The 24,449-nt window shown below is 44.4% G+C and overlaps 1 protein-coding gene across 1 annotated transcript in view; it reads left to right on the top strand.

The window, feature by feature from the left end:
• The first annotated feature begins 1,386 nt into the window (after nt 1-1,386).
• The window catches only part of LOC144148996 (xaa-Arg dipeptidase-like), a 52,633-nt gene continuing 29,570 nt past the window's right edge, over nt 1,387-24,449 (top strand). The window contains exons 1-2 of the mRNA XM_077680520.1: nt 1,387-1,633; nt 16,970-17,115. Coding sequence (XP_077536646.1) covers nt 1,402-1,633; nt 16,970-17,115 — 378 coding nt within the window. The 5' untranslated portion in view covers nt 1,387-1,401. The remainder of the gene's footprint in view (nt 1,634-16,969; nt 17,116-24,449) is intronic.

Genomic DNA, 24,449 nt, shown 5'->3' with positions numbered 1-24,449 from the left:
ACATTGGTAACATCTGCGGATATGCTCAACGCAAGCAAACTCGGTCAGTTAAGGCGAAAGTTAAAAGATGCAACACCCGAGGTCGAGCTCAAGGCGTACCAATCAATTATATGGCCTACTCTGGAGTACCCTAGTGTAGTGTGGGATACGCACCAAGTGGGTTTGATAGAGAAATTGGAACTGATTCAAATACTAGCTGCAAGGTTTATCTTCGGTGCGTACCGAATAACGCAGTCTATCTGCGTTATTATCTTGTGCCGATTTGCCCGAACTATCAACGCCCAGAAAAATATCTAGGCTGAAATTCTTGTATCAACTGTATACTGATAAATTCAACTTGGATTCCAGGCTACACTATCACCACCCAGGGCGAGTGTAGCCATGAACCGGTCACTCTCATGCAGTGATGCCGTATGTGCCATGCGTTAATGTCTTCAAATTTTCTTTTCTTTTAAAAACTGTAGCCTAGTGGGACAACCTTGACAGAGATGCATTTATTGACACACCAACAACTGAATCATTTGAGCGTCAGCTGTCATGTGTTTTCTGAATGCATTGTTTGTCATCGCGGAACTGGCGTTACATGTTTGTAGGAATTTATTTTCCTCCCACACCTGTGAGAACCCGCAAGGACTAACAGCATTGGGAATAAATAAATAAACACACAAATAAAAAATTAATATTGATCAAAATTATAATTATTAATTAATTAATTAATTATAATAACTAATAAATAAATAAATAAATTGAAAAGTCTAACACGCCGACGCAACGCAGGCGATAAGGCGCGCCGTAGTGAAATGCTCTGGATTAATTTTGACCACTTAGGGACCTTTAACATGCGCCAAAATCTCGTACAGGGGCGTTTTTGCTTCTAGCCTCCATCAGAAAAGTGCCCTCCGCGGCTGGAAATCCAACCCGCGACCCCGTGCTCAGCAGCGCAACGCCTTACATCGCTTAATCTTGTTCAAGTAGTGCAGATAAAATCATAAGTGCTTCGGAAAACAAAGACTCTCGGCGCCTGGTAAGAGCTGCGGTAGCCGCTATCGTTTATGAAAAAGAAAACAGACTGAGAGACAAAGGGAGTCACGGGCTTTTCATTCCATCCTACTATGTTCAGGCACAGGTGGGGTTTTTGCACGCTTCGCAATTTACGAAAAGGCTGACAACCAACTGTTAAACAAGCATATCCGTTTTCTTTCTTTTTGTAGCACGAACCCTCCTGCCATAGCCTAGACGACCTTACGGGCAAAACGCTGATTGCAGTGTCCATGTGATAGCAACCTGCATGAGCCGAGGCGGACACCTGCCTCAAGAGCGTTAAATAGCTTCTGTTCTACGTGCCCTCGAATCTATCGGGTTTGTTCTCATCTCGCTGCAGACGCATTGGGATCAGTCAAGATGTCTTTCCCAGAGCTAGCGCCTCTTGTGAACCGAGTGGTGGAAGGTTCTGCAGGGGACCTCTACAAACTTAGTCAATTCCTGTGCGAAAATCCTGAGTTAGCCCTGCAGGAGTTCAAAGCTCACGACAGATTATGCGAGTTCTTGGAGCACCGTGGTTTCGCCGTGAAGAGGCAGCACTTGTTGGAAACTGCATTCAGAGCGGAGTTCCTCGCACCTGGAGGAAGCAATGGTAAGAAAATGCATTTGCTTTTTAACCAGGATCCTTTGTGGCATTTCGGGTGTCGTTTCAAAGCCAAGAGTGCTCTACTTCGCACGAGTGGCGGAGATTAAAGTGAAAATGTAGCATCGTGGGACACGTATGTATGTTTGCAGATGGAGAGGATCGTATGAGCTGCTCGCAGAAGGAAAACAACATCACTTAGACAGAAGTAAAAACATTTCAGTTAGGACAGAGTAGACAGTATTTTTGCAGTAATATCCTGTATCGTGCAGAACTCCTTTGGGTAGTGGTATTTGCACAAGGTAGCACTCCCTGCACGCAGTGGGTCCGACCTTTTTACACCTAACTTATTCGATGACTTCAAAAGGAGATAGAGAGTGGAGCTTAGTTTGGAGCCAAATTTAAGATCTGCGCCTTTACTTTTCGCTCTAAAACTTTATCCATCATATCCGTGTTCTTCTTACAAAGCGAGAAATGCGCACAATAAGACAAATTCCGCGAAAATAATGCTCGAAGTTTTTCGCCGTTTGCTCCCAATGTTGGGAATCCGAATGCCATAAAAAGCGCTTGTCGATCTGAACGCTGGCTGTTGAGCAAAAATAATGGTTCTATTTTCACCAGGGAGGCTACATCTCTAGGGAAAACTGCTGTATTGCTGCGTCAATTTGACTGCATATGTTTTCAAAGAACAAATACATATTTGAACTTTGAGTGCTGCCAAACCTGCCGTAGATGTGCGTGTTTAATTAAACTACCTAGCATTCATACCATGCACCGAAAACTTGTCTTACTGAAGTTGTTTTTTTTTACCTCTGCAAGAAAACTGCCGCCATGGAAGGAATAGAATTCAATGGCTCATGCACAGCCCCTGACCTGATGTGGCAGTTGGTTATGTGACTTTCTATCCCGAAATTGTGGGGCCAGTCAGAATTGCGTAGTTGCTGTCCCAGCCAAAGGAACGTGGCCGGGCGGTCCTAAGATTTAATACCATGATCTGGAGAGCTTGAACTCACAACACACTCTACTGCTTCAAAATATAATTCACGTAGCTTGTATTAAAAAAGATAGCACTCAGCAAGACCAAAAATATCTTAGAACATTTTTTAATAACCTTAGCAGGCCTTCGCTGAGTGTATCCTGATTAGCTTACACTAATTACGTTCAGGGTGCAGATGACGCGTACAGTAAGGAATCTCTTTCTCTGGGTCATTGAATGTTACTTTAACTCCACTGCCTTCTAATAAAGTCTACAACACTAAAATAACAGTTGTAAACATCAAGTGTTGCAGTAGAGTCATTATATCTTATTTGCTGCACTCCAAGCCTATATGAGGGTGAAAGTGCAAAAAGATGCGTTATGGACAACGTTCCTGTCCTTTTGCTGATTACATTTATCAGGTCTCCAATATTTTTAGGTGCCGTGATATGACTTGAGCCTTCTGTTGCAAGACGTAAATGAGACGAATGTTTAGGCCAGGCTCGCAGTCTTCAACCTATTTTGAGGAGAACATAAATAGCAGTCGCATAGTAAATACAAATTAACTTAAACTTCCCCAACACCGGTAGACATGGTAGAGCTCGGCTAGGGCCGTTTTGTACAAACGGCACCGTTTAACCAGCAAATTCTGAGGAATGTATCCCGGCTCTGCGCAAAACGCAGTCCCCGGATGCCGGTGGAGGCGCTAAGATCGCGGGGTTTGGCGCACAAATTACGATGGTGGCGATATTTTTCGACGATCATAATTTTATTAGGAGCCTCACATGCGTCTTTCTGTATACAAAAACAGGATGAGAGAAATGCCAGTCAACGATAGGTTGTTGTTGCAGAAAAAATGAGGTGCCCATATCTCTTCGGAGAACACCACTGTACAAAGTTCTGTGAATAAGCTTCTTTGGTGTGTGACTAAACATTTTGTCCACGTCACCCCACATTCTTACACTTTTATAATTATTTCTTTTCTTTGTTTTCCTCTCAGCGGTGTCAGAATGTGTTAGAACGTGATGGCTCAACTAAGCTTAAGAGGACCTCATAATTCGCAGTCCATGGACCCTTAGTTGGTTAATTGTCTTATTGCCTTTTTTAATCATAATTTCAATTTAAATTATCTTCTAGGTGACGCGGGTAAAAACACATATTACTGGAGAAATAATTTATACAGAAAGAAAGACAAAAGTACACGCGCATCACCCATAGATCTGCTGCGCATGGTCGGAAACCGGTGTCATGTTTATAGTCGGCCACACAATCCATTCGACGTGTCAGTCAACGATTTCGCCAGACTTGTTCATTTGCCGCACCATTTAGGCCATGCGTATCTTTCGGAATGGAACGCCCATAAACCGCTTAGTTCCCAAAAAGCAAAGTCGAAAATATTTTTACCTTGACGCAAGCAGACATGCCATGCTGTCAAAGACTGTGATGAGGAATGTGTTGATGTACCTATGCGTTTAGCCGGCGCGGAAGAGTGCTTATGTTTGGGAGTTATCCAAAGTGTGAGGTTTCATGGGGCCTTTAGACTTTATCAGCACTGTGAATAGTGCGTGATTTTATTGTGGACTCATTTAAGGCTTATATGTGTGATGTGCTAGTCTTGGCACTTTACGTACAGGTAGGGCAATATAAAAGGCGTAAAACACTGATGACGGAAAGCGCCAATATCACGACACCCGCAGCTGATGTAGACAAAAACCTTATCGATATTCTGCCCTGAAGTTGCATATTTTCGACAAGGAAGACAAAATTCCCGTGGTTGCAGCATCCCTTTTTCTTGATAACAGTGAGGAGCGCATATTTAAAACACGTTGTGAACCTTTCTTTCGCACTGAGGCACTACGGGGTACTTTTCTCGTTATAACACTAGCGACCGAAATTGGGCTAATATTTTGTAACGCTTGAAAGAGGCGGGCATGAAAACTTTCGGCATGCCCATTTTAATTCCAGCGGTGGAAAGTCTACGCTCATCGAAAGCAGAGGAAAGTGCCAGCTGGGCAGAGGGGTGTAATAGTGGCTTTGAATGTTTAATATTACCGCGGAAATAATTTAGACAGTGCCTATTCCGGATTCTTCGCTTGACCTAAAATTATTAACCTTGACCGAATAAAATAGTTACACTCCATCTAGACAAAAACGGGGATCTGTCAACGAGGCAACACGTAACGGCTAATCTGCATTAGAATTGTTATTCGCCTGTCTATTATGCTTAAATATGCGCTGTAAGCTTCCTTCTAATTAATATTGAGCTTTACAAAAGACCCATGGCGTCGGGATGGCTACCGTTTCCTAGATAATTCTTCATCTATTTTGCTTCATCGTTTGCTCTGTCTCGAGATACCCACCCAGCTTCTCGCTCTAACCACAATCCGGTATCAGATAAGCGCGCGCACTGCTCTTCGCCTACATGCAACTACTATCAGGTCAGGTACGGTGACACCAATACAGGCGAATAATCTTCTGTCTGCGACTTGGGACGGATTGCAGTTGAGCTCTGTTATCGATATATTTCCGACTATCTGCCCATTGTGCTCCAAGTTTCAAAGCCGTTGACAGGTCACGCTTTGCTGATGTAGTGCAGAGTTTGGGCAGAACTGTATTCCTCCCACCCGACATCCTCCCCTCACCAAATTGCACGACTAAATATTTATTGATATCAATAGGCTTTAGGAAGGCGTTCGCGATCATAGTTGGGTGGAGCTCGGACTGTGCCGAAGTGAGCTGAGCTGACCACTTTGGGTTCAGTTGAGCGCCGCTCACGTTCGAGGCCACAGATGAGCTCGGCTCTGTCCGAAAACTAAGTAATAAGGTGGATCATGTGGGGTGGTGTGGTACTGGTGGGGTACTGTGTGGTGGCGACAAATCAATTCCGACCGAAAATCAACGTCCCGTCAAACCGAGACGCTGACACACCGAGTCAAATTCGTGCAATTAAACAAGCATCACCTTTATTGCCGCTAAAGTAGTTAGACCGAAAAAAAATGTAAGAAGTATACGCCGCTTGTTTACCGAAAATTTAACCATTAGGCCACTGCTCAGGCATGATATGGTCTTAGAACAAGAACTGAAAGCCTATTCTGGCAAGTGCAACTTCCACTCCAGAAATGCCCCTTTTATTTGCTATATATTGGCGTTTAACAAAAGGCAGCACAAAAAATCGGATCTTTTATCTAACGTATGGGTCACTAATGATCTCGTGGTCCCCATATCGGTGCATTCGTTTGCCCAACAAAGGGAGAAAGACTTAGGCATAAAGGTGGACGCCCGCTGTCATTCCCTGCATTTGGTCACGTCATTCTTTTCTGTTTTGATGTAAATGACTCTACCAGATGTGCAGCCTTCTTTACAACCAAAAACAAATCAGGCTTCAGCAGAAAATAATTTATTTAGTTTTATTTCGTTGGTATATTCGCGGAATGCGGACATTTTTTACGAATATTTAAAAATAAAACGCAGTTCAACCCATCAATTTTTTTGCGGATGCTTACGCCCGCAGGCAAGGTCGAAAGCTGAAACCTGACGTGCTCACGAAAATTTATTTAAAGCGGGACGTTTCCTCGGGATTGCCTGTGCACGCGTATATCGGTTTTGTGAGCATGCTGACGTGCAGGAACAAGTACTGTGCCATTTGGTACTCTCACAGTGTAGCTTATAACGCGATCACGTTAGTGTCACGGGTCTTTCTTTCCGGCCGTGCATGAGGAATAGCGAAGCATAAGTAAACAAGTTTTTCTCTTCTGCGTAACGGAACTGCTGCATCCCTGCAAAAAGCGCGAGTATTCAAGTTTACTTTTTCGGCAAGTGCACATTGCGGGATAATCCGAAAAAAGGGCAATAAGGAGGAGAATGGGTTAAAAAAATGACAATAAAGCAAAGTCCAAATGGGGTAGTCCCGCATACCATATGCCAGTGCCGATTGCGTCGGATATGTGATCTTCTGGTTTATGAATGTCACTTTAGCGTGGAAGGAGTCGAACACACTGCCGGCTGCTGCCTTTAAAGCGTCCTTGATTAATTTTATTGATTTCGTTTCCTGTTCTCTGCCGTGGCTCTTGTTACAATGAAACATGATCATCTACGTATGCTCTTTTGCTACTTCATGTGCAGGGAACGATCCTCATACGAGGTCTTTTTCCGGCGCAGTATGTTACTTAAGTATCCGTGACTCGCATTGGAATATGCGTATACTCGCCAATACTGCAGCCAATCGCGCTGACTAGGTTTGTTTAACGTCGCCTACAAATATATGAAGTATCACATAGACAGTGTCTAGCGAGATTGGTTCGCGAGTGCAGATGTTCACGCAACACCCCGCATGCTGCTTCGTAGTAGTCTCCTTCCGTGCTCTGTCTAGTACTTTTTCTCATTGGATTCACGCCACTCGCGAACCATCTTTCTGTGGCTTGTTAAAGGCGGTGCTTTGTCCACCGCTTTATATTGTATGTCCCTAGTACTTCGTTTCGCCAGACGACTACTGATGATGGCGGCGCAAGACTTCCTGATGGGAACGTTTTCCTGAGGTTGTCATTTTGTAGTAGCATGGAGCAATCTACGATGAACGTTGCCAGACTATTCGTGAGCGAATTTTGTGCTCATCGAATTTTGAGCGAATTTTGTGGCATGTGCCGGACTTCTGTCGTTTCCGCCCTTATTCTTGGTGTCAGTAGTTGGTAAGTGCTCGTAATTAACAGAACCTCAGTCGTGGATACGCCGATAGCGCCAAAAAATCGGAATAGTGCCGTTGGAATACCACAGGTTAGGTTAAAAAAGCTGCAGTGACACCCTGAGAACCTTTTCGGACTAGGCTCATGGTGTCGTTTGTAATGGTATAAGAAGCAATTCACATCGGCTGCACAAAACCTGTTGTCAAAAAGGCGGAAAAGCTCCGTCCAGATTTCTACCCCACCTGTCGATTACCTAAAACGGGTGGACGAACCAAGCACAAATGTGTGCCGCGCTGCCCATTGATGGGAAGGTTGGGAAAGTTGTTCCAGTCCACAAGGTATGTGATACTCAGTGTCCTCAAAGCTCCCACGAAAAATTGTAGAACATAATATTTATGCTAATCTGATGGATTTGTTAGAATGTTACTCTTTTTTACCCATTCTCAACAGAGGTGTAGTAAAATCTACTCGTGTGAACATCAACTGCTTGCATTTAATTATGAGTTGTTTTCGTCCTTGGATAATTCCTTTCTCGTTGATAGCATTTTTGTTGACTTTTCTAAACCAGTTGACACTGTTCCTCACCATTTACTACTTCCGAAATAAAGCAAACCTAATACTGAAACCAGTATCTTAAAATGGATCGAACACGTCTTGCATAACCGCATCTAGTACGTAACGGCTAACGGTAACGATTCGTATCCTTGTCCAGTCATTTAAGGGGTTCCGCAAGGTTCGGTACTTGCACCTCTTTTTTTGTATTTATTAATGACCTCCCGTACTGTTTCACCTCACGTATAAGACTTTTCGCCCATGACTTTGTACTCTACCGGGAAATCTGCAACCCTTCCGAGGTCTTTCCTCCTCAGCATGATCTTAATAACATGTCTAACATACACTTAAAACTAGCACAGCAGTCGCAACGTACTTTCTTAACACCATACCTTTAGCTTCCGTTAAGCTACAAATACCTGGAGTCTATATCACTAACAACCTTTCCTGGCAAGCGCACATTGAAGATGTCACTAATAACGCAAATCGCAAGCTTGGTTTTCTTCGCAGGCACTTTTCACTTGCATCCAGTTGACTAAAACTCAATCAATCAATCAATCAATCAAATAAAGCCTTGAATGCGGTAGAAACCCTGAGTGCAGAGCCCATGCAGCTGCTGCTGGCTCTGTGTCTTAGGAAAAAAAAACTGTTATCCAACCAATTGGCTGGACCTAGAATATTAGGTATGTTTAAGCGTATGACTTGAACGAATGAATAAAAAGATCGGGTCAACGCCATTCACACAATGTCGCAACAAAACAAACTTTCCGCGTATTTGCATCGCTGCATATGTTGTTGAAAGACGGTAATGCTGGGCCCCCGCTGCCTTGTAAATGCCCCGCTTATTTCCTCTGCCCAACTATCACACTTTTCCCCTGCTGTCTTGCTCCCTCCACGGTGAACACGCTGGATATTTGCGCCAGTGAATTCAATTTTAGGGCATTTTACTGCTCACGTGCCATCTACTGAAATCATTCGTTACTGTGGAAGTTGCTGGAAAGTGGCCACGAGGCACGAACCACGGGTAGAAGCCCTATTTGTATTTTGAGTAAAAACTATATTTTCTGCGCGTGATTCTTCATTTTGTGACACAAAAATAAGGCAGCAATTTATATTTACAAAATAACCCCCAAATAAAACTCGTGTTTCGTTGTTCTTCCTTAATATGCCTAATTTTTTTTTCCATGAACAATATTAACAAGGATGAAGTGCGTTTTCAGATTGAGTGAGTTGCAAAAGCATTGACTATGTAAACCTGTCGTTCAAATAGCAGCTTTTGGCCAGAAGGTTAACTCAAGGGGTACACATACAAAGACAAACCAAGCTTTTCTGCTTTAAAGTAGCCCAAAAAAAACTATCGTGCTTAAAAAGCCGTTTGTGAAGCGGTATTGCGCGAACACGTGTTGTGTGTTTGCTAGTCGATTGCCGTGTGTCTCCACATGAAGTAGATCTTTTATGCCTGCTCCGTACACAAGTGCGACTGAAAACCATTTTTTCTGGGAACGTGGCATGTGCTGTCACCTCCAATGACGTATTTGGCCCAAAGTAGTTGGGTGTTTAAACCAAGTACCATTTTTAAGGGAAACCCAGACATGTACCTTGTTGGGCAGATAAGGGAAGTTAACGATAAGACTTCATCTTTCCCGGCGAGTGTGTTTCGGCGAAAATAAAATCAAAATCAGGAATGCTATCGATTTTTACAAACGTATAATGAAAGGCTGCACCGTTTACCCAGAGACCAACCGAAGAGGTAGTAGTTGGTAATATTTTTCAAAGGTTTGAGGTCATAACAGTATGATAGAAAAGAAGTTTAGAGATATCGGTGTTCCCCAATTAAGGACATGCCTATTGTTTCGAAGTGCAACTGGTTTAATTAACTGCTCCCGTTGTTAGCTACTTGCGCACTCTAGCTGCGCACTCATACCTTAACGTATACCTTCCCTTCAATATACACTCGGGGAAGTAACATTGGTAAGACACTGGCATGCCCTGTCAGCCGTTCCCGTGGGTTTTGTTTTAACCTTGCATTGCTTGTATAGAGCCGAATTTTTTTGTCTCCCTCTAAAAATAGGAATTCGATTCATAAATACTCATCGCATCCCTATGTAAACCGATGGCACTGCGTAGAGACCGTGCTCATCGGAGCATTATTTGTCGTCTCGACGTAAAGTTGGCTAGGTAACTCGCTTTTGCCTTGTAGAGCGCATGCCAGGCAGAAGAAAGGCGGCACGAAATAAAGCGAGAGAGAGAGAGCCAAATTTTCATTTACCAATTTTTTAGTGTAAGTGTGGCTTTTTAGCCAAAAAGTCTTAACGTTGTCTTTGCACTTTCTACACTCTCCGTCAGTTTGACCTGGAGGGTGGGGTGGGCGCTCGACAGCGCAGTCTCGCAATTCTAGAGGTTGGGGTTACAGAAAGGCAAGCCTGGGTTGGGGCTGCATTTTCAGGCTACGTAATACAATCCGCCTGAATTTCCACAGAATTTTCATTGAGGTGGATGGCGGTTGGGGAACTGCATATGAAGTTGGAATGGGTGCGGAAAGGTGTTTAATTGAATGCAGCGAAAGGTTAAGCCTTATTTTTTTATTGAACTGTAGGTGTGATGGCGGATAGACTCCACGTTCTAGCCTTTAATCCCGGGTGATGTCACGGTAAGACAGAATAGACTCGAGGACAGGTATTTTTCCGTGGCCTTCGTGGCGAGGGCACAGGACTTCGCTTGGGTGAAATCGTTGCCCGCGAGTGAAGAGTGCCGGGGCCTAGACTATTGTGACGTGCCGGTTTGGGGATTGTGCTCAGGGGGCGGTACGCTGTGGGAGTCACCGATCCCGAATTAAATCTTCTGTACACCTGCTGCGAGTCGGAAATGGTCGTAATTCCCTTAATTTGGTTATAGCTAGCTCTGTGGCCATTTCTTCTGCTTCTTGAGTGGTATTTCCGGGGATGGTCGCAATGGTGAGGTATGTGTCTTTCGATGTTACAACTGCCCCATTGCTTCCTTGTTTTTACACCTTCCTGCGTCAGTATACACCGTGATTTCGTCTTTGCCGTACATTTTCTCCAGAGCTTGGTCCTTGGCCTGTCTTCTCTGGCCGCAACGGGAGCTTGGTTTATTCTGAGAGAGGGGCTCAGCCTCTTCCAAGGTCAGAACGGGTGATAATGATGATTGTGAAGCGCAGCCGACTATGGTGACGAGCGTTACTATGATGAAGATGATGAGAAGGAAGGTGATTATGATGATGAATATGATGCCGCACAGTGCATCTGCGTTACTAATGCGCCATTTTGTTTTCGTCATAAAAATAATGCAGTCACCGATGTGAAGACCAACAGGAGATCAAAGGCAACTTTAATGTTTTTGGTGTTGGACTGACACGGAGGCGTGAATACGCAACATCTAGTTGTCTCTATGGGAAAATATGTTCTACAGCCCTCTGTAACTGCTTAGTTGTCTTCTATATACGCATGACATCATCGATCGTATTTCTTATGCTGTAATGGTTTCGGGCAATATATCCCATCGTCGTACCCCATTATGTCTCATATTGGCAGATGGCTAGCTTGCAATTTTTCAGAAGCCTTACGAAATCTAGTTATTCTTAAATGCAGTTCGGGAGGCTGAACATTTTTTTTTTTTACTTTGCCTCACCGCTGGTTACATGGAGTGTCTGAAAACTATCGGCGGGGCATTGTTTCATCCTTCATGTCAAAATACGCCCCTGATTTGTTGTCTACAGCATTATCTGAACTGTCATTCCACTTGAAAAGGTCGTCTTGTCCTGCGCCTTGTTTACTGATGTTTAATCTAAGACAGCTTGGAGGGAAGAGACACGTGTTAAAGCTCACAGCACCCTGGCGTTATTCAATTCATGTATTCACCTCTCAATTCTGGCTTTCAGGTTATTGATATTGTGATTGCCTTCCAAACAGTTTTTAGCCGCGCTATTCATTCCCGACCTTAACAAACACTTTCTAGTGCTAGTATTTGCCTTAAATTTGCTAGCGTCAAAAATGGGTAAATTTCCTCCAAAATTCGCTCCTAAAATTAATAAAAGATGAGTCCCATATTCAATGCATCGATGAATTGCTTCTGCCAAAATATTTTCCGTAAAATACCCGACAACGCCGTTTTTAGGCGGCTGTTCGTTCTATCCTGCGAGTTCCGCACCACTTTGTCACGGCCTAAATTAAAAAGACGAGCTTTCTTTGAACAAAAATTTGAGGTCTCCCTTCGATGACGTCAAACTTCATAGGGGTGCTTCCCACCTCCTCTTCACCACGTCGCTTCAACATCACAGGAAACTTTGTATTCAATTTCTCCTTCCACAAAGGCACGTTTATTATTTCTCAAGAAGTAGCACAGTTGTCTTGTTAGCGCATTCCTATTCTCGAAAGTCGACATATCCAGAATTAGAAGGTAAACTACAATCCTTTAAAACTGCAAGAGATTTTCTGAGTGGACGTCAATACGTTGTCGCGCAGGTTTCGTTCATATTTGTTAGAAAAAAACCAAGATCTGTCATACATGTTAAACGTTGCCCGATAACAATCTGCAACAGCGCAAGAACTTCTGCACTGGAATAATGTTTTCCGTAAAAAAAACTCGCAACTTTTTTGATCAGCTGTACTTTGAGTATTTACGATAAGCATGAATTAAAATCAACGTAGGTAGCCAAAGTTTGCAATAAAATGTTGAAGTTTAGTGGCTAAAATAATCAGATTCGCTTGAAGGTCCCCAAACCAAGGCGAGGTAGAAAAGTATTGGGAGAGATATGTTGTTTTTCTTCTTTGTTACTACGTAACTAGCATGATTTCCCAATCTTACTTCAAGGGTAAATTCCTGTTTGTACCGTATAATATACAGGAAATATTGTTGTGCGGATTTAGGTTTTTTCTGTTCCTTATTTTCACCTATTTTTAACCTCAACTAACTTCAACGACGTCAAAACATGCTTTCAGTTGCACCAGTTTTGATTTACGCTCCCGCACTGCACCATGATAACATGCCGGCCTCGTGGCAACTCTAACAAAAGTATGCTGTTGGAGCCCTTACCTTGACGAGCCGATGTTCGTACTCACCGCTTTTTTGTTTTATTATTTTGAAAAACCGCGTAGAAACTCGAGAGCCGCTGCCGTGAAATCTGGTCCGGATGTCCTTTGTGTTGTAGTCATTCCTACTCGTGTATACAAAGGCAGGCCGATGCGCGTCCCCTTCAGAAAGGCGCTGGGGCAAACAAATGCACTCGATATACATGCGACCACCTCCTATTCTCCATTGTGGTGGAGCCTTGTAGGGAAGATTTTTCTTGATTTCAGCATTCTACAATATTTCTGTATTTTGAGGTACTTATAGAGGTAAAAGCTGCCACAGAAAACTTTAAATATCCCACAACCTCGTGGAGCCAGTTGAATGGAACTGTTATAGCCTATTATGCAAGCATGTGATTTGTACTACAAGGGGTTACTATCATGCTTCAACAAGACGTGAATACCTCTACTAGCAATACATCAGGGGTGTTGAAATTGCAATGCTTAATAACCCACTGGGAATGCTTTTGCATTTCAGTAAATGTAACTGGCGTAGCAGGTGAAATTAATGTCACATATTTGACAGGTAAAGGGAACACTACATCTATTTCAAACTGCAGCGTATGAGGAAAATAGTACACAATCCGGCAAATCTAATTCACAACCTATGAAGACACTACCAATAAATTTGATTGATTGATTGATTGTAGGGTTTAACGCGCCGACGCAACGCAGGCGATGAGGCACGCCGTAGTGGAGGGCTCCGGATTAATTTTGACCACCTGGGGATCTTTAGCGTGCACCGAAATCTCGTACACACGGGCGTTTTTGCTTTTCGCCTCCATCAGAAAAGCAGCCGCCGCGGCCGGGAATCGAACCCGCGACCTCGTGCTCAGCAGCGCAACGCCTTAGCCACTCAGCCACAGCGGCGGGTCACTACCAATAAATTTCTGGAAGCATAGTAATCGTAGAGCAGCCTGGAAAGTACTCGTGTTGGCAAACTTAGAAGTCCATCGCTCTAAAAGCGATAATATTACAAACTTTTTGGGGACGTGGACAAAAAAATATAGACATTGTGCGCTATTTGGCATTTCGTGACCAATGTTTTTGCCTGCAACAATTGTTCTCACTTTCAGCTATCGGTGTTGCAAGTAAATGGAATAAATGCATCATTGTTGGATGTTGTTTTTTAAAGCAATTTTTTTGGTGACGGTCAGTTATGAAAGAAAAATACCAATCCTCGCGGAGTTATCTGTCGCTAAAACAAATCGGGGCCACAGCAATCTCGTGCGTGCCGGCGGGAGGCCCGAGGTATACAAGAAAACCAGCGCAAAGGACTCCTGTAATGGATCACGTTTCCTCAATGGAAAGGGCCCTCGATAATGAATGCAAACGAACCGATGCCTAGCAATAATTAGCAGAAAAGAATGTATAAAAACAATATTTACTTTCACAAATTATGAAAGCATTTCAAAAACTATCTAATAATCAGAGAAGACAACCTCCCAAAGTCACGAAAAATTGAAATGCTCGTGCTCCTACTGCGAAAATCTTCGAGAAACATTTGTAACCTTGCTAATATTCTACTAATGTTGAAAATGTTGTCTAATGTTAACTAATCTACTCAAAAGTCACTACAACGATATGAAATGCAAAAGATTTTGCACAGAATGAAACGATTTTGAATCAAATTCAGCACCAGGGGTTTTCACCGTGCGAAACAAGAATGCCCCGATCCCTAGCTACAAATAGCTTCATTGTAAACCGGTAGAACTGAAACACAAAAAATACCATACATCTAAAAAGGCAGGTTTGCTAATAGTTCGCGACTTTCAGGATATTCAACGTTTTAAAAGTATATATTAATGGGCCACACTATCTACATTTAGTCGTTACCCGAGAATGGCTTCTTCACCTGAGAGTTTTCTCAATGACATGTGAGCCCAGCACACCATACCTTGTGACGCAAAACCTCGTCCAGCCGGTTTTCAAACTGCACCTACTCTCTTTAAAAGAAGTTTGCTATCGAGGTGATATCGAGAAAATCAACAAAAGGATCACACTACCTCTGACTGGGCTCTATGCGATGTCACGTGCTGCAACTGGCTATGAGATTGTGAGTGCTCTCGCTAGAAATAAACAACGGGTCGGTACATTCCCCTCAGATATTCTGAAGCTACGAACCACTAGATTTTGTGAACATGTATCAGCTCAAAAATATTACGCTTCATATCGCTGATATCAATGACAATGTTGATGATGCCCCAAAACATGAAACGAGCCCAACCCCAATGACAAGTTAACATCTTTCCCTGAGAAATTGGACTTGTTGCTGGAGCATATCGGGCAAGAGACCGAAGGGAGTAAAATTTCGTCAGAACAATATATCTTCCAGTAGAGGATACAAGCTCCAAGAACTAAGTGGTTTTTGTGGAAGAAGCAACCTTCAATCACAGTTTAAACATTCATTGTGAGATGCCGTGGGAACCACCACAGTATTATCTTTTACGAAGAGATAGCACGCGCTGGCCTGATCAATAACATGAGAATGACGAGCTGGCCGTTTTAAACTTCTGGACTGGAGGGGTGTAAAAATCAGAAAGCAGAAGACAACGATCTTTGTGTCTTCCTTCACGGCAAATTTTGCAAATTCTGCACCGCCTAGTGTTTGTGAGATGACAAATACTATTTCCAATTTTAAACTCTTTCTTGACTGATTGCGGTGTAGTGCATAATAAAATGCGGCTTTTATTTCTCAATTGAAGTCGTGCAGCCGTGTGCCATCGACGAAGCACCGTAAGCTTAATAGATGGCACGTTGTAATCTCCCACCAGCGCCATTCAAGTAATGCGATTGCGCTCAAATGTTCCTCCGAGTAACCAAAGGGAGCACTTTGACCGGAATTTATCTATATAGGTGGTTTCTCACGCAAAAAAACCGATTGCTAATTTAGAATTTTGTCCCTAAGCTGACAAGCGGCTCGAATTTCATGTCGACTACAGACCAACAAATATCACAAGACGTCGATACTCCACAACATCTCCCTCTCTAATTATAGCCCTACCACTGCCCCTCTTGCTTCGTCTCGAGCACGACCTACCCCAGTGTGGGTATGGCCCTACGCGCCAAACCCCCTTCCCATTTGGCCAGCTTGCTGTGCGAGGAGCCGGAACGCCTTATTGCTCGCGCTCAGGCTGATGCAGTGAATAACGGCTTCACGGACTAATAAATACCCACACTTTTATGCTCAATAAACGTTTTTCCATCCCACTGAAGCCCTACTCCATGATGTCTTGTGAATAGGCTTCCTAGAGTCATATGTGCCTCACGAACGTTGAATTTTAAGGCTAAAGCAGAACTATTTTGTGAATGTTGGGACGTCGGTACATTAGCCCCGCCGAAGCTTCGAATCCCTTGCGACTCCCCCAAGTAGACATTTATTACACAGAAAGGATCAACTACAACTATTTTTGTTCCACCAGTCGTAACGTGCTGATCTATGGCGAACTAGCATGATGTAGCGCCAAGTTGAAACTGCGCGCTCTCAAAGAAAGGCCTATTTCAAGTGGCGATTGGCCTAGTGTGTTTTGCCTACGAACATTGAAGCGATACTCTTGACTGTTGTTACTGCTTCGATCGCGCCCGGTCAGTGACTGACTTTCAGTGTGATCTATTGTGACTTCATGACTTCTGTTGTAGCGGGGGTTTCGTTGTAATATATGGTTTGTAGCTTATCGCGTTGGATGTGCGTCAATAGTGCGCCTCCCTCCAGCTAGGGTTATTCTAATAAAATTTGCTTCCACGTAAAAAACGTGCTGCGATTGGACAGGTGGTTGAGCATGGGCTTCTACTGTAGAGACCCGGGGTCACATACTAACGGCTGAATAAAATGTTTTTGTTTTTTTATCTTATCAGAGGCGGCCATTTTATTGAACGTGCCGCCACAAAAACCGCGCTTTTCGCAGAATGGAGCACTGAGGGCTTTCACATCAAATTCAATGTCAATTGGCGGCGCAGGGTGCAAGAGCTACAAAGGAGTCAACCCTGCCGCAATCTCTTTACAGTCACATAATCGTTCGCGTTTTACTCTTTTCTTCTTCTATACTTGCAGGACCCACGGTGGTTTTCATGGTGGAGTACGACGCTTTGCCAGAGATCGGCCATGGCTGTGGACACAACTTAATATCTGTGAGCTCTGTTGGTGCAGCCCTGGCAGTCATGGAAGCCATGAAATCGTATCCTGCTATACGTGGAAAGGTATTTCCGCATCCATGACTTAACTGTTTCGTTTAGCCATCGGCATGTGTTCTTTGTTCACCTGTAGGACACAGTGGCAACTGAAGGAACGTTTGTTTAAAATTGGCATGAAGACAAATGCAATTTTGGTTCATTTAAAAGACTGGTTTGCTACGCAAGCAATGGTGCCCATATTATCGTAAAATGTCAACAAATAATCTAGATAATAAAGAGAACATATGATGCAGTCGCAACTCCCCAAAAGCCTTCCGGAGGGGTTTTCATGACGTTACAGAAATTTATTTCTGTTATTTGTGGCTTCCTCCCAAAGAAACAGCCAAGAAACAAAACTAAGCGATTGTAGCGGGGCTTCTAGTTCTCGTTTATTGTAACACTTTTATGCTAGCGGTAGTTCACACGCCGACAACTATGGTTTCAGTGATCATTCATAGTATATCACCCATATTCATATAACGTCACTGGAGCGCGAAATTTGAATGTTTTTAATATACTTCGAGTTCTTTTGGCTAAAAAGCTCTCTCGTGGTTGTAATGGAGCCGGGTGAGTTACGAAAGGCTACGTCTTCATATTCAGGTAAGTCGTATTTTGTCTTCGCGGCCCTTTTAATAACCACAGAATTCTTTCATCTAATTTTGGATGTCCTTGTACGGGCACCTGTACTGTTATTACTGCGAAAAAAAAATTCATGAGCAGCCTACAGAATCAGCGGATAAAATATGGAGTAAAATTCCCTTCCTCATTACATTAAACTAGGAAAATGGACCTCTTCAATTCATATCAACGCTCTTTGTCGTACATACAACTACCGCTGAAGAAGTTTACAAAAGTACCAAGTAACTCACGGGATGATTACTAAGACGTCGCACACCTTACCTCCGACAACGCTTTTAGTTTATTAACACTAACCCCGTTCTCTCACATGACACGGCAATACCTGGACACCTGATCTTGACCGTTCTCGTCGAGGTAGCTAGGCCGATGGGCTCCAACGCGATGCCAATTAACTGCTTGTCCTCCCACGAAGTGTTAAAAAAAGATATGTGAAAAAGTAAAGGGTTCAGTGGAAGAAAAAAGAAGCAAAGGATTGAACACCAATTGAGAAAAATACAAAGAATCTTAAAATGTACGCCCTCCCACGCTCTTTACTCAACCGCCTCACCCCTCCTCCACACTATCTACCAACCTCCCGCGCCCAAATTTGCTACCATCCACAGCTAACCTTTCCCACCTCCCCTACAACCCCTCCACACCGCCAGCCACCCTCCCGGGGCCGGACCCTTTACCGTCAGCGTCAACTCCTTACCATACCGACTGCGACAAAAAATACCACTACCTCGAAGAAAAACTGACTCAAGTAGAAGCCTCATTTACGGCCACCATTGCATCCACCATCGTGACGACCGTTACTGAAACCGTCGCCTGCCTCCTTGAACCCCTGGCTGCCCGCCTCACCAACCTCAAGCACATCATTGCTGAACTAACCCCAGTAACCGAGGAACAATCCGAACGCATCGTACACTTGGAAAAACCATGCCCACTCCCCATAAAAAGCCACGGCAATTACTTCTCAGGTCACCCCACCTTCCGGCCAGCGTGAGCCCCTTATCTAACATGTCTACCAGGCCTCCAGCGTCCCACCCATCTCCCTCAGGACGGACTATTTGGCAGTGAAATTGTCCTACGTATAAAAACAAGCAGCCCTCTCTGACCCATCTAAGTCAACTTCACTCTCCCGATGTGATTGCTTTACAAGAAACGGAAACACCTCAGGTATTACTTCGTATTTACATCACGTACACACATTCACATCAGCCTCGCACCGCCATACTCGTTCATAAATCACACACTGCACAAGCACACACCCTTCCCATTATTTGGCAACATACCTTCATTGAACTCATCCCGCCTAAGAGAACACTCTCCAGTCTCTTTATTCTTTATATGTACAGTCCCCCGCAGCACTCCCTAGCTTCTACAAATTCCATACTTCAGAAAGTTAAAGCTACGACGAAACATCTCCGCCTATTCTTTCTCGGTGACGTTAACGCCCCTCATACTGCGTGGAGTTATTCCAAAACCAGTAAAAAAGGAGGGCCAATTCCCGACGCTGCCCATCAAGCTCACCTCACTCTCTGGACCGACCCCACATACCCCACCCGCATTGGCAACAGCGTAGCACGATATTCCACCCGCGACCTCACATACACTCACAACATAACACGAGCCACTTTGACACGCCTCGACAAAACCTTAGGCCGTGACCACTATATCATTGAATTCACCATCAATCACACCCGCATTCCCCCCAAAAATCGGCCATGCTAAACTCTTAGACTGAAAATTCGTTCGTGACTCCCCTCTCCCAACCACAATTGAAGACATTGAAACATGGACCCAAGATATTCTCAGAACTGTCGAATCCCACACCCGCACCCTAGCTATAACAGAAGATCACCCATCGGTGGACATGCATCTCCTACATCTGCACTATGCCCGCCGAGGGCTTATCCACCGCTGGAAAAAACAAAAACACAACAAAAAACTCAAAAACACGCATCGCCCACATCACACAACAGTCAGACGACAATGCTCGCACCTTACACAAACAAAACTGAACACAATTTTGTAACCGCCTTCAAGGAACTACCAGCATTAAGTCCACATGGAACAACCTTCGCTCCATGCTGGGTACTAAGCCCAGCAAAGCAGACACCGGCCACACTAACCACCGCCTAATCCACAATCACCACCTCAATGAAACTCAGCTCCATGCACAACTCCTCACACAATACGCAGACCACGCAACGCAAATACCAAACATTCCACCTCGCAATTACAAAGGAAAAGAAAATCCTGACCTTGACGCCCCCTTCACTCTCATTGAACTCACCTTCGCCATCAGCAACCTCACTCGTAACACCACACCAGGCAAAGACCGAATACACAACAAACCACTCTGTCACCTCAACCCCGAATGCACAGCCGCACTGCTTGACTATTTTAATCATTGCTGAACAACCAACTATCTGTCCCCTCCGTGAGAACATGCCGAAATCACGCTCATTCCGAAGCCCGGGAAGCCAGTCACCCTAGAAAATCTGCGTCCCATATCTTTAACATCTTGTGTAGGCAAGTTATATGAACACCTAGTTAATAATCGGCTCACCGCGGACCTCGAAGAAAACAGCTTACTTCCTCATAACATGTTTGGCTTCCGCGCACACCTATCCTCACAAGACGTCCTTTTACAGCTAAAATACACGGACCTTACAGCGCTGAGCTCACAAACGAAACGCGCTATTCTAGACCTGGACATTAAAGGAGCCTTTGACAATGTATCACATCAGGCTATACTCGAAGGACTCCAATTAGCTAACTGCGGCACACGTATATACAATTACATACAGAACTTTCTTACCGATCGCACAGCCAACCTCAACCTCGGCCCCATCAGTTCCATCTCCTTCTGTGCCCGACCGCGTGGTACACCCCAGGGGTCACTCATTTCTCCGCTCCTCTTTAATCTTGCCCTGCTACAACTTCCGCCACTTCTACAACAAATTACAAACATACAACACGGACTTTATGCAGACGATCTTACGATTTGAACCACAGGGGGTTCGATTGGTGAACAACAAGACGCCCTCCAAGAAGCCATTGACACCACCGACCACTACCTTAAAGCCCGCTGCCTCAATTGTGCACCAGAAAAACCTGCCCTTCTTGTCTTCCAAAAACGCACGCAAGGCCGTAAATGACAACCCCTCCCAGACCCACAATTAACCCTACATGGCACTCTCATCCTAAGCCCACACACAATTCGTGTTCAGGGACTCACTATCCAATCAGATGGCGCCGGCATTTGTAGTATTCATGAAGTACAAGGAACGCTATTACAAATCACAGACCTCATCAAACGCGTTGCTAATAGTCGACAAGGACTGAAAGAAAATGACCTCGTGCCCCTCATTCAAGCCATACTAATTAGCCGCATCACATACGGTGCTCCATATTTGGCTCTCAAAAATAGTGAAATTTAAAAACTGGATATAATGATCCGGCAAGCTTATAAATTAGCACTCGGGCTACCGCCGACAACTTCCACTGCGAAATTACTACAGAAAGGACTTCATAACACGTGAGACGAAGTTCGAGAGGCCTATCATGTCAACCAGATCGAATGGCTCAAGTTCTCACACACTGGCTGTCACCTCCTCCGTCGCCTCGGCTACCAACTCCCTGCCACCCATCATCCCCTCCAACGCATCCCTCTGGAACTACGCGATTGCATCTCCGTCGCCCCAATACCCAAGAATATGCACCCCCGTTCATAACCAGGCTCGCCGGCAAGGCAGCATTCGCAGGCTTCCAAAGATGCTTCAAGTCAAGGCACGAGACATCCGCTACGTTAATTCCGCCAAATATGACCATAAACCAGCCTTCGCAATTACAATAGTAGACCACCGAGGAACTGAACTGATTTCCGCAACAGTAATTCGCAACGACTCCACAACTGCAGAACAAATCGCAATAGCCCTCGCAGCCATTACATCTCAAGACATTATCAACATAGTCACAGATTCACAAGCTGCCTGTCGCCATTACGCTGCCGGTCACATTGCTCCCTTAGCCATCGGCATCCTACAGTCTATCCCCAACCCTCCTTACCTGTACATTCTCTGGATCCCGGGACATGAGTCTCTAGAGGGGAATGAGGCAGCACATGCTGCCGCCCGTGCGCATATCTTCCGCGCGTTCCCCTCCAACACTCCAGCGTCACCGTCGGTTGCATACCCTTCTTTACCTGAAAAATTCAGAGATCCTCGAACACTACCGCCTCGAACGACGCATCTTTCCCCCACCCCACGACAACTTGTCTAAGGAAGAAGCCACCACCTACCGCCGCCTTCAAACTAACACCTACCAACATGGCACCCTCGTCCACTCCATCCACCCCACCTCCTACTCCGCCACTTGCAAGTACTGTCCCCAACCCTGCACACTCTACCATATGATTTGGGCGTGCTCCTACACACCATCCCTCCCCCCTATTCCCTCCCCCAACCATGAGCAGTGGGAAGGCATGCTACCCAGCCCGGACTCCGGCGATCTGCTTCGGATGGTTGAAAGGGCCCGCTTGGCAGTGCCCGCCAGGGACTTCTGGACTGAGAAGACCCCCCATTGTCACTACTCATGAACTAATATAGAAATAGTTTATTTCACCTCCTCCTCCTCTGAGAGACCCGTTCTTCCATTCGCACTCACTGTTTGCGTGGAAGTGTTAATTTTTCGTCTATTTTGTTTAAAACTAAAAACAGTCGCGCCATTTGCATGTTTTTTTAACAGATACGTATATGCAACTTTCGCTTGTGGGAACCTAGCGGTGACCTTGGCCATTCTGGCTTTAGTCATCCTGGGCCAACCAAGAATGGCGGTGCCACATGACGTCGATCGAAAACACCTTTTTACCTTTAGTTAAGGATGATCACAAATACTTATATAACGGGCGATACTATTCATATCAAAATATTCCCACACTTCATATTTATAGCAAACAAATAAAAACGTTGGAGTTTTTTATCTGCTTCCGAATCGTCTGTCCTGGGCCCCGCCGGACTACCTGGAGTAACAAAATCAGACTCGCGATTCTGTCTTCCCACCTTTCGGTTTGTTTTCGATTTACTTTTAGATATTGTTCATGTGTGTCTGTACTTGGACGTGCAGTTGCGAGATATTGCACTGGAGATGACCATATAGCGTTTTGAAATTTTTGATAGTCGTGTTAGTAAACACCGAATCTAACTACAGTCCTGCGGAAAAGCAGTGGTGCTTGCCGGTATCGAAAAATCATGATTGTGAGTGCCAATGACGAACCGGTGCTCACAAAACCCGCGGCGGTAGAGGTACCCTTTCATCCATGGTATAAAAACAAGTTCATGGGCAACACAAAAGTGGATTCTGCAGGCATTCTTCGTTTTAAACTAGTAGAGCGCGGACTCCATTTACTAGTAGGCTGTACTAGATCGATGGTGCTTCACAACCCCTGCTCTGAGCTACGTCATGCATAATTACAAAAATGAAAAACAGCAATCAAGAAAAAAAGGGAAAAGTGGTTGCGGCGCTTATGTGCAAATTAAATAAAAATTTTGTTAGCAAAAACGGCGCATGGGTTTATTACACAGAAAGGATGAGGCTACATAGCGATCTCCTGACGCGGCTTTAAATTTAGGAAACGTGACACAAAAAAAAGTGGTTTTCGCAACACACGAGAAATAGCCAGAAGTCGAATTCACTTTCAAACATTCACAAGCAGAAAGATGTGTTGGGTTGGGCTTTTGCTGAATCTGGACAGTCCAATGCCTTTATTCCAGCTCTCGCTTCAAACATAATCTGTACGAGTGCTTCGTAGCAGCTGGACATACCAGGTTCCACGACATCTGACAGCACAGTTGGTTTTATTTTGTTTATTTTTCCTGGGTTGAAACAAACACATGGAGTAGGGGTCTCTGAAGAAATGACTCAGCCGCCCATAGGTGCCTGAACCAGCAATAATGAGGCACACGCGCTAAACCAAATTGTAAATTTATAAAATATAAACAACTGAGTTGAGCAAAATACAATGAAAGCGTGCCCAATGAAAACCACAGAGTATAAATAAGAAACACACCAACAGGCTTCTCACAAAATGCGCTAGTGAAAAAACAACTGGGTGGTACTGTTTCACTAAATTAAAAAATGGGATCGATAAAGGCCTCGTCCACTCTGGAGAAGCCTTCAAATTGCATTGCTACATTTATTATACGTTGTCGCGGTCTCACGTGTTGTGTTTACGCTAAATAAATGACATTCTGTTGTTTCTCGTAGATTTTATTTAATGGTATAGTGAATACGCCATATGGTTGATTGTCCACGTGCGCGCGTCTGGGAGGGATCTGTAGGATTTGACGGGTCGACGCGACAGGCGATGAGGCGCGCCCTAGGGGAAGCCTCCGGATTAATTTTCACCACCAGGGGATCTTTAATGTGCGCCGAAATCCAGTGCACGAATCACTCTTAGGCCACCAAGCCATCTGCCACCTTCATGCCATAAATCTCTCAGATGTGGTAAAGCGAATGATTGTTTTTCAAAAGGTTGAGATCCCGCGTTTTTGGCGTTCCGTAAAAAAAACTCGTTGCTATCATACTGTCCTTCAAAAAAGAAAATTTTGGCGGGAGTTTTAATTGTACAGACACAGTGTAATTTAGGTGGGAGTTGCTGTAGACCGATGCACACTGACCTTTATTAGGCTTAGAGTGTTTACTGCTTGTTTATCAGCATAGTTTCGCAAAACACG

Source organism: Haemaphysalis longicornis, unplaced genomic scaffold (assembly GCF_048455015.1).
Source record: "Haemaphysalis longicornis isolate Haplotype H1 unplaced genomic scaffold, Haemaphysalis longicornis Haplotype H1 scaffold_8, whole genome shotgun sequence".
Classification (NCBI taxonomy): Eukaryota; Metazoa; Arthropoda; class Arachnida; order Ixodida; family Ixodidae; genus Haemaphysalis; species Haemaphysalis longicornis.
The sequence above is the reverse complement of the archived record's forward strand: the minus strand, read 5'-3'. Positions and strand labels throughout refer to the sequence as shown.